General features: G+C 36.3%; 1 protein-coding gene across 1 annotated transcript; it reads right to left on the bottom strand.

Annotated features, from left to right (window-relative positions):
• Positions 1–495: 495 nt before the first annotated feature.
• On the bottom strand, positions 496–10868 carry ANKRA2 (ankyrin repeat family A member 2). The gene is made up of 9 exons (XM_004016888.4): positions 10600–10868; positions 8169–8560; positions 7383–7541; positions 5241–5306; positions 3120–3217; positions 2505–2630; positions 2183–2249; positions 1588–1668; positions 496–1018 (listed from the first exon to the last, which is right to left on the bottom strand). The coding sequence occupies exons 2-9, from the start codon at positions 8455–8457 to the stop codon at positions 963–965; spliced, it is 942 nt and encodes a 313-aa protein (XP_004016937.1). The 5' UTR covers positions 8458–8560; positions 10600–10868; the 3' UTR covers positions 496–962.
• Positions 10869–11097: the final 229 nt, after the last annotated feature.

The raw sequence follows: 11097 nt of genomic DNA, 5'->3' as shown, positions 1-11097 counted from the left end.
TTTGGGACTGGTTACTTCTTCAGCTTCTCCTCCCATTAATTCCCATTTGCTTAAATTAGCTAGATCAAGTTTACATGGCTTGCAGCCCACGGTAGTGACTGATGTCACACCTGTTTTCCAGATGCAGTGACCTAACCCAAGTCCCACCCTCAGCGGTCACACCAACCGCGAGCCCCTGCGCTCTCTTCCAGGTGCTGGTGCAGCGTGCGGTTTAGTGCTCCTGGAGTGGAAGTGAAGAGCATCTGACTTTCATTGAAGAAATGAGTTCTCTTTCCCAGACCACTTTTCCTACCGAAAAGCTTATTCCCGGGAGAAAAATAGTCTCAATATACTTCTAAAAATGGTAATAAGTCTATGCTGATTAACTTACATTGAATTTATTTTAACTGTATTGTTTGATCTAATGGAGTACCCTGGCAGGACAGAAGGGTTAAACTAAAAATCCTAAACAATTCCCTTAATAATCTTATGTAATTATAAAGAAAAAGCCGCAGGCAAAGAGCAAAAAAGGACTTTATTCATTTATAACATCATTTTGTAAACAATCACACTGTGCATTTTGAAATTCAATAATAACAAATTTTTTTCTATGGATTTATAGCAAACCCTATATAAAGTCAATGAGTTAATACAAGAGTGAAGATGAATAGGGAGGAATAATTTCTGAAAACATTAAATTACAGCACTTGATACAAAGACAGATAACCATCTGTATCATAAAAATTTACATGCCACAAAACACTCACTTATAATTTTAAATATGCAGTAAAACACATTTATTTAAAAAAAAACCATCAACATTAACTTTTTTATAAACCAGTGACTCAGAGGAATACTTATTAAAACTTACTAAAAATCAGTAAATATTGCAACTGAGGTAAAAATTTATAAGTAAACAAAACTATCATTTATAAGGGCCGAAGGTAAACTGAAGGGCAGACAACACTTTCTGACGACTCTGTCTACTCCTTGATGTTCTGAAGCAGTTTCAACAAATGGGACTCAATAACCTGTTGAACTAAAACAGACAGGTGATCAAGACTACAGCACGCTCATTACAAAATTTTAAAACCTATCCAATTCAACTTAACCTCACCAACTTTTTCCTAAAATAATTTCTAATTAGGATATACTCATAGTTTGAGGGAGATAAGATTACAATGCAATACGTGAAACCTAGTCTATCACTGGCTTTAACAGTTCAAGTTATTGGATTTTTCTGTTTTGGGTTCTAAATTTTGGAACTGAAGAAGAGTGCAAAATATAAGGCTGTTCTAAGGAACAGAGAAAGGGCAACTATCAAACACTGTCTAAACAGTGTGCTAGGAAACATTAAACACATCTGTAAACAGGTGCGCACTTATCCTCCAGCAACTAATTATCTGGGTGGGTGAAAAGTAACAGTAACAGACTCATTTCTAGACTTTGTAGGAATCTGTTGATTTTGCCCACAATTAAAAGTATATGTCAAGAGTTAGGATAACATACATGTTCCATGACTACAAGTGGTGAGAACAGTCTGGACCACTGGCTTCTATTATCATAGAACTTTACTAAAATGGAACTTGAGAATTCTAAAACACTTACCACTTCTATAGCCCAGGGCTACAGCCAGATCCATAGAATTATACCCAGAGTCGGTTTCAATTGTTGGGTCGGCTCCATTTTCTATACCAAAATAGAAACATCTACATAAACAAAATGAACACCTGGATGTGTTTGTCTATGGCAGCTCATGTGCAAATAGCAGGACAGCTTGTTAGCAAATCTGGAAGGTATTTTCGGGATGGTCTGACAAAGTACAGAGTACAGGAAGGGCATAGAATTCACTCTGGTGGGTCAGAGGGAAGACCCTTTAAACATACAGGCATCCTCTAGAGCAACTGAAACTAATACCCAACTACAGATAGAACTTCGGCTTAAAGACACTGCAGACAGAGAAAAGAGAAAAAAGCCATGGGTTCACATGTGAGCTCTGAAAGCAAAGCAGCAGGGACAGATGCTGCGACTGCAGGCGTGGCGTGGGATGGAGCTGTGGCTTACATGAGAGCCTTAGGGAAGGGGGTGCTCCAGGGGTGCATAATGTGTTCAGTGACAGCTCATGATGCTCGTGAGGCCAGCTTGTAAAAAGATAACATCTTCATGTGGCATTTTCTAAATATTTCCACTTTTGCCTGCTTACCTAAGAGCATCTTTACACATTTCACATGATTTCCGTGTACAGCGTAAAGCAAAGGTGTCCCTCCATTCTGGGGGGAAAAAAACAGGTGATTTAGCTTTTCAAGGATAAGATTCAAATAATTTAGTGCTGCTGTGTGAAGCTTTACTAAGAATTGGGCATGTAAAAGTAGTTTAAGCTAATTTAAAAATTTTGTGAGGAATACTTAAATCAGAATTAGGACAGTAACTTTTTCTTCTAGGTATTCCATTAACGAAAGGTATTCTTCTAAGTGTTTAATAAAATATAGTTTTCCAAAACCTAAAAATCAGTATTATAGACTCACCCAATCGTATTCATTTACATCAACTCCACAATCCAGCAGCATTTTGACAATATCTGTGTAGCCCTTACTACAGGCCAATGACAGTGCACTTTCTCGACCTTTTCCTAAAAGCTGAGGATCAGCACCCTGGAGTGGGAAACGGAGAGAAAAGACTTTTCAGTTTTTTGAAAATAAGAATATTGTTACTTTCGTCAATAATAATTATAGGTCAGGTAATGTTCTGGGGTTAACACAGTACTAACACAAACATCTACTCCTGGATGCTCCGTTATCAAGGTCATCTGAAGGTCTTCCTTTCTCCCTTGTACCTGGATCCTAACTGTCTTGCCACTTGGAGCCAAATTACATCTTCTCCAAGAAGCTTCTCCTACAGACTTTTTCCCCATTGCGCTTAGGAGGGGCTGGGCATTCACTTCTCTCTCACTGCTTCATGAGCGACTAGACTTGCCTGCTTAACTAGATCCGAGTTCCACAAGAATATGAGGAAGAGCATGTAAACTTTCTGTTTTTGATCCTCTACCATTACATCTAGCTGGCTGGAGATACGAAAACTACTATATACTTAACTGAACTTGAGTAACTGTACATATACATTGTCTGAGGCGTTCTCCTTACATTCTGAAGTAGAAACTCTACCACAGCTATTTGCCCGTGTGCTGCAGCCCACATCAGAGGGGTAAATCCTTCTTCGTCCGTGTGGTTGATAACATTTTCTATTTAAAAGAAAAGCAATTTTTGTGATCTAATTTAACAACCACATATTAATATCGCTATGAAAATACTGGCATTCTAAAAAGGTGACTATTACGCAATGAGGTTCATACTGTGCTGATTCGGGTTCACTGAACTCCTACTGCGTTTTTGCAATTTTCAGTCTGAATGTATTAAAATATGCCTCAATGTACACAGCTGAGTTCAAACAGTACATTACTACAAGTATAAACTACCGGGTACAACATAACGCTAGGTACAGGGCAGTCCGTAGAACACCAGACTCAGAATCAGGAGACCAGGGTTTGAACGCTGACTGGCGCTTTCCAGCAGTGTGACTCTAGGCATATCATTTAATTTCGATAACATCCAGAATAAGACCTTGCTCATCTCAACGTAAAACTGGGAGGATCACGATAAAAATTAGGTTAATGATAGCCCTTAGCATTATAAAAATACATATTATAGAAAGTCCAAAATCTTATTAAAGCTAGTGAACATTGCTGCCTTTGAATTTTCTCAAATTTTTGGTATTATAATGTGAATGAAAACTGAATCATTTGAAAAACAGCTTTATGCAATTCTACCTCAAGACCAATTTTGTTCCCTAGACTCAGTCTACTGGGTCCACAGTTTCGTCCCTAAATTTATTTAGTATATTAAGAATAAGACCTTCATATACTTATAAACAAAAGATAAAATAAGTCTTTCTTATAAAAGAATGACATGATTCTAAATGATGAAATGAGCCTTTCTTATAAAATAATGACATGATTAAACCACTCTTTAATCATATGCCCTGAATTCAACTGATAATGTTGGGACAATTGGCTAGTTTTTCGAAAAATGAAAATAAGAGTAAAGCTCCATATTTACCTCATTACATCAAAACATGTTCCACACAGGTTAAAGAAATGTAAAAAAGGAAACCACAGAAATTCTAGAATAAGGCATGAGTGAATTTATTTATAAACTTGGAGTAGGAAATCATCTCTAAGCAAGATATGAAACTCAGACGTCACAAGGATAAAAGTTTACCACTTAAAAATGTTAAGCTTTTGTTTGAAAATATAAAGTCAAAGGAAAAATGGAAACTGGGAAAAAATTATATGCAACATAAGCAAAAAGTGAACTTCTTTAATTTAGGTAAGAGCTCATATAAGTCAATATAAAACAGGCAGTTCATACAAAAAGAAATTCAAATGGGCCATAATTTTAAAAAGGCAAACAAAACCAGGAGGAAATACCATTTTTCACCCATGAGATTAGCAAAGATTAAAGTCTGATAGTATTCCGTGTCAGTGAAGTTATGGGGAAGCAGAAACTCTAACTCTGGTGTAAGGACAGGGCAAACATCTAGTTATATATGTATACAAATAAAAATTCATGTACCTTTTGATTCAGTAAATATACTTATAGGAATTTACCCTATGGATATACTTTAAAACAATGCCAACAATATTGTTAAAATAAAAATAAACTGGAATCAACTACTACCAGGGGGACTCATTAAAAAATAAAGAACATAGCATATACACTTGCAATACACTGCAAAAGTACAGACCTATTAAAAAAGAATGAAACAGATCTTTGTGTGTTTACATGGAAATATCTCAAAATTGAAGTGAAATAAAGTAAAGTGTAATGCAGTGTGTATTTTTTTTTTTTTTCAAAAAAAGCATATACATATTCTCACATGTAGCCCCAAGTATAAACAGAAATATTCTCCAGAAAAGTCTTCTGAAAATGTAAGAAACTTACAGTGTGCATTTGGAGAAAACTCTAGGGTGGTAAGTGAAGCTGTGACTTCTATACATGACATTACTATTTTTAAAATAATCTATATTATTTAAATAATCTTTTTATTAGATTATTATTTTTAAAATAATCTATTGGGTTATCTGCCTGGTGAGATTATGCAACCATTTCTTTTTTTATACTCTCTTGTATAAAAATAAAATAATAACAAATCTGACAAATCCTATTAAATTTGTTTTAAATACATTCTTAAAAATAGGCTAGTACCTTGTTCGATTCGAGTAGCCAGGTAGAGCATCTCTCCCTGGGCAGCCAGCTGGTGAACAGATAAAGCTGAAACAATACCACGAAGAAGTTTCATGTGTATCTGTAGGGTACACTATCATCATCTTATTGTTTATATTCATGTAGCAATATTCTTCTCCAAAACACAATCCATCATTTTATTGTTTAGGAGATGCTTGTTCAGTCCCTGGGTTGGGAAGATCCCCTGGAGAAGGGAATGGCTATCCACACCACTGTTCTTGCCTGGAGAATTACATGGACAGAGGAGCCTGGCAGACTATAGTCCATGGGGTCGCAAAGAGTCAGATACCACTGAGTGAGTAACACTTTCACTTTTCAACTTAAAATATAGCCTAACATTTGCAAATGTCAGCATTATCTTAAACATGTAAGAGTTTGAGAATTGACTCATATATGTTTAAGGTAATTCTGACAGCTGCAGAGTGTTACTGTCAATGAATATGCTAACTGTTTGATCAATTATTAACAATTTGAATTGTTACTGATCTTATAAGTTAAAGAAATGGTTTAGGTACTTAATTTTTAAAATCTCTCTCGGAACTTTCCTGGTGGTCCAGTGTCTAAGACTCTGTGCTCCCAATGCAGGGGGCCCGGGTTCAATCCCTACTCAGGGAACTAGATCCTGCCCCAACTAAGACCTGGCACAGACAAATAAAAATAATAAGTAAATAAAAAGTTTAACATCTCTCTTTGTCCAAGCTTATAAGGAAGTTGGGTCTAAAAGACTCTTGTGTTTTAACTGACTGAATTCCTTTAAGTCCCAAATATTATTTCTTGAAATAATGGGTATTTCTTAACTTTAGGAGAACTGAAGAAATGAAAAACTAGCCTTGAGAGTAAATTCTTGAGTGCAGACCTAGCTCTGGCCAATTAGCTGTGGGAGCCTGGAGAGCTGATTAAACATTTTTGTCTGTTCATGAGGGTTGTGAACCACATGATCTCCAGCTGTTTTTTAAGCTCAAAAACGCTTTGGTTTTGGGGAATTCCCTGGTGGTCTAATGGTTAGGACACAGTGCTCTAAATGCAGGGGCCTGGGTTTGATCCCTGGTTGGGAAACTAGGATCCCTTAAGCCTCTCAGTATGTTTAAAAAAAACAACAACAACTATGGCTAGAATACTTTAAGGTAATCTCTTTATTTTAAAGCCAAACAGGCACAGTTATATCATAGCTCACTTTAAAATTTGTATCACTTAATCCTTGACTGCCTTAATACAGAAAGGAAAGCAATTGGGAGCCACATGCAAATTTACACAAATGTCAATAAAACAAAAATCGGCCTGAGGTGGAGTTAAGAGTCATGAACTCTTTCTGGCTTACCTGTCACAGCATATGATTCAAAATCTGGAAGGATATAATGTTTCCAAAGTAAAGACATATATTTCACCATGCTTTAGGATATAGATACATTTACCTTATATTCTCAAACACAGTTCCTAACATCAAACTGCTGATTGGTTTTCTCTCATTAAGAAATCTGAACTATATAGAGTATTTTCTAACTTACATAGAAAATCTTCATTTCTTTTAGAATAATTCTACATTTTAAAAATTGTAAATTCAAAGTTTTTAAAGAGGTAGTTTCATATTCATATTATATTCTGATTAAAAATTATATTAGAGATCACTCAGTTTTTACTACAAATCAGTTGTTGATCAGTGATCTAGTTTACAAGTAAAATCCACTCCAAGAATACAAAAAGACAATGTCTTGCTTTGCTCAAAGTTCAGAATAACTCATTTTTTAGTTTTATAATTCATTTTTTTACTATAGTTTTTTATTAAACTTTTTACTATAGTTTTTTATTAAACTTTTTACTGTAGTTTTTATAGTAAAACTATGAAGGTTTTAAGAGTTAAAGTTTCAATCCATTCTCAACAGAGAAACATAAAACATGATATATTTGAATTTGCAATAATATGTGAAAATTTTTTTTAAAATATAAATTTATTTATTTTAATTGGAAGTTACTAAAACTATCAGGATATCACTTATGCTTTCCAAAACAGGATATGCATTTAATGAAAATAATGTTTCAGCCAAACTCTTGAAACTATTACATTAGCAATAACAATATTCTTATACAGCAGTGAGAAATACTTACAATTTGCTAACAGAGGTGTGGTTGAGACCTCATTTCCTCTGTGTTTGTTGGTTAAAGTAGTGGACTGCTTTATGGGTGAGAAGTGCTTTGTTGTAGACGGAGTGTAGACATGCCTTACTTGAATTCCCGGAGAAGGAGATGTATGGATATTGCATTCAGCTAGGTAAAATTAAGTTAAACACATTAAAACAATATTTAAACAACAAAGCATTTCAAAGTTCTATGTCAATGTTTACATTAAAAAAATACAATATGTATAATATCTTCAACTGGTTCTCAAGTGACATTACTTTTTGCCATAAAAAATTTGTACTAGTAAAAGTTTCAGAAAAAAAAAAAATCAATATTAATCTTGAGCAATATTATCCAGAGAGGTTTTTTTTACTCAGTAGATGGTTATAAAAGTAAATCTACAGTATGATGACAGATTTCACGGCATTAAAGCACAGGAAGCTAATGCCAATCACATATTCATGGAATTAATTCATTTATAAAAGGCACACATAATTTTTTTTCTCCTATAATTTTAAAAGGTAGAATAAGAAACTTTAGTAGAGAATTTGTAAGTAAACAAAGGTCAAACAAGAAATTAAAAAAAATCAACATGTACTTATGGACATTATATAACATGAAATTATTTAATTCTGGTTTCTGTGAGATTCTAGAAAACCATTTTACAAGGTGACTTCCAAACTTTCTTCCCAAACTAAAATTTCATGAACAGAAAGGAAAAAACAAACAAACAAAAACAAAACAAATGCAGATATTTATACCATAACTTTCAACCTTTAAATAGGACAGATGCCACCTCCAGGTCAGAGTTAACTTGATCTTGAATATTTTTACTATCCTCTTCATTTAAGGACTTCACAAACCGAGAACAGACATTCATATCAAATCGGTTAGGCAGTATGAATTTCATTCCCATGGCAACACCCTGAGCTGACCCTTCTTCTGCACTTGAGTCCAGCTGATGTTCTATTTTAATGTCTGGCATGCCACTTAGACTGTAACTGCTAGGACACTCTTCCACTATCAGCTGCGCTCCAATATCCAGATTTGCTGATGTAGCCATGATTTCAACTGAGTTTCAACAGTTAAAAAATTTCTTCATGATCTCCTCTTGGTTTTAGAAGAACGGTACACTATGCATTCTTTGAATTTGGGTATTAAAACATCTGAAAGAAAAAAATTAAAAGTCTATCAACTTAATGTACAGAAAATAATCATTTTCAATCACATATGCAAACAGTGCTCTTACAAGCATCAGTAGATAATAAAAAGCATACAATGTTCAAAGGTAGAAAAACCTGGGTCTGAATCCAAGTTTCACCATTTATTAGCTGATGTGAATCTGTATAAGTTCCTCAACCTCTCTAAGCCTCAGTCTCACTTGTAAAATGGGGATATACCAATAATCTCACAGGATCTTGACAAAGATCAGATGAAATACAGTAACATTTTCACCTCCATTACTAGGTCCCAACAAACTGTTCTTAACCCTTACCTTCCCTTTCCTATTCCTGAATACCGCAAACTGGATTTTTAAAAAATCAGGCTAACAACAAAAATAAACTTTTCACGTAAAAAATATTAACCTCTAATCTGAGGTTCATTTTTTAACAGTTTATAACTTGCTCTGTTTGAATTTAAGAAAAAGGTAGAACCCATTTGTACCCAAATATATCACGATTCCTGAGTAGTGAAAGGCTTTACAAAGTCTTGGTTATGATAACTGAAGACATATTTATTAATCAGTTTTTTTTAAATTTTTATTTTTACTTTATTTTGCTTTACAATACTGTATTGGTTTTGCCATACATTGACATGAATCAGCCACGGGGGTATATTAATCAGTTTTTGTTCAGATCAAGTGTTGGCAACTTAATACAGGTTTTTATTAATATGAAAAATGACAATTTTCATTTTTATGAAAAATAAAAAATAATGAATTGGTTTCCTTTGCTTTAGCATCTCTAGGATATTAAATTTAAGTATTATTTTGGCCCCAATCTTTGTAATAAGTAGTAAGAAATAAGGATTAATGATTTTTATCCAAATATTGTCAAGACATAAACTCAAAAAACGTGAATTCTCAAAATACAGGTTATAAGCACACCTGTTACTGAATCATTTACCACTGTTTTAAATGAGTTTTCAGTAAGGTAATCACTGGCACTTTCCTATGGACCTTAATATATATAATCTGAAGAGAAATTTCATTTTTGTACCTAAATTTGCTTCTAAAAAAAGAACTCCAAGATATATAATTGTCCTAGATATATAGTCACTGAGACAGGAAGAAAATAAATAGCATCCAGTTAATTTTTTCATAGTCTTTCCAGTGGCTCAGTTGTAAAAAATTCGCCTGCCAATGCAGAAGATGCGGGTTCAATCCCTGTGTCGGGAAAAAGGAAATGGCAACCCACTCCAGTATTCTCGCTTGAGCAACCTCATGGACAGAGGAGCCTGCCAGGCTGCAGTCCGCGGAGTCGAAAAGAGTGGGACAGGACTTAGGGACGAAACGAAACAATTTTATCACGTTAAGGCCACTGCCTCTTAGAAATTTTGAGGGTGCAGGGTGTTTTAAAGTTGTAATTAATTGGAACTAAAAGAGGATCACAGTGGAGCAAAAGTTGGCAAATCATACATTTTACAGATAGCCCCTGTTTACGTTTTAGAACATCTTCCGAGATTTTTATAACAATCCTTTTTATGTTTTTATTTAATTTTTATAACAATCCTTTGGGTAGCCAGGGCAGGTAATCATAATCAATGTCCACCGTAGAGAAGAGAAACAGGGAGCTCATGACTCCCATCACTCGGTTCATTAAAATAAAAAGCAGCACTAAAGCAAAAGAAACCAATTCTTTCTAAACCAAGTGGAAATAGAATGCTTATCTTGGCACCAGTCTAGAGAGGAGGAGAGGCAAAATTGACCGGTTAAGCCATAATTTTTAAGTATAAGAAAAGAAGGGGAGGGGAGGGAGACGATCCAGAAGAGGAGGCGGGGAGAAAAAAAGAAGTAAAGCTAGGGTCACCTCAACCAGTCAGAGCCCAGGGAGAAGGGGTAGAGCGGCCCCAGCGAAATAAAATGGGCAACTGGGTTATTCCCCAGTGAGTGCTAATACCAGGAACTCCCCGCCCCCCGTTCTTCTTCATCCTGGAGCTGCCCTACGAGGAAAGGAAGGTGCTATGAGAATGAATGATGCCTCACAGGCGACAGGTGTCCCGGCGTCCCAGGACAGGAACCCGCTGGAAGGGAGACTGTGGCAGGAGGGAAGTCTCGTTCTGTCGCCACCCGCCAGCTCTGCCCGAAAAAAATCCCAGCGCGGCTCCGGCACGGCGGGCGGAAACTGGCTCAACCGCGGCGGGCTGGCCCCGGCAACAGGGGCCGGAGGCTGCCCGGGTCGGGGCGCAGGGCCTGGCGACCACTCTCGACAGTCCACAGCGAGTCGGGCCTCTCCATCTGCGGCCAGAGTCACTGCAGGACCTCAGCCAAGCCCCGGCTTGTTGTGATGGCGACGTCACTTCCGATTTCTGCTTTTGGTTTCCGGCCAAAAAGCGTTCAGCGTCGTTGCAGCCGAGAGAACTTCCAGGTATTTTCCCGCCGCTGTGCTGCGCGATCTTTACAGTCCCAGTAACTACAGAGAGAGCGTCATTTCTCCCACGGATCTGGGTCTATCGCCAGGCCTTGGCCTCGCGCTCTGGCCAC

The sequence above is a fragment of the Ovis aries genome, chromosome 16, assembly GCF_016772045.2.
Source record: "Ovis aries strain OAR_USU_Benz2616 breed Rambouillet chromosome 16, ARS-UI_Ramb_v3.0, whole genome shotgun sequence".
In the NCBI taxonomy this organism is placed as follows: Eukaryota; Metazoa; Chordata; class Mammalia; order Artiodactyla; family Bovidae; genus Ovis; species Ovis aries.
The sequence above is the reverse complement of the archived record's forward strand: the minus strand, read 5'-3'. Positions and strand labels throughout refer to the sequence as shown.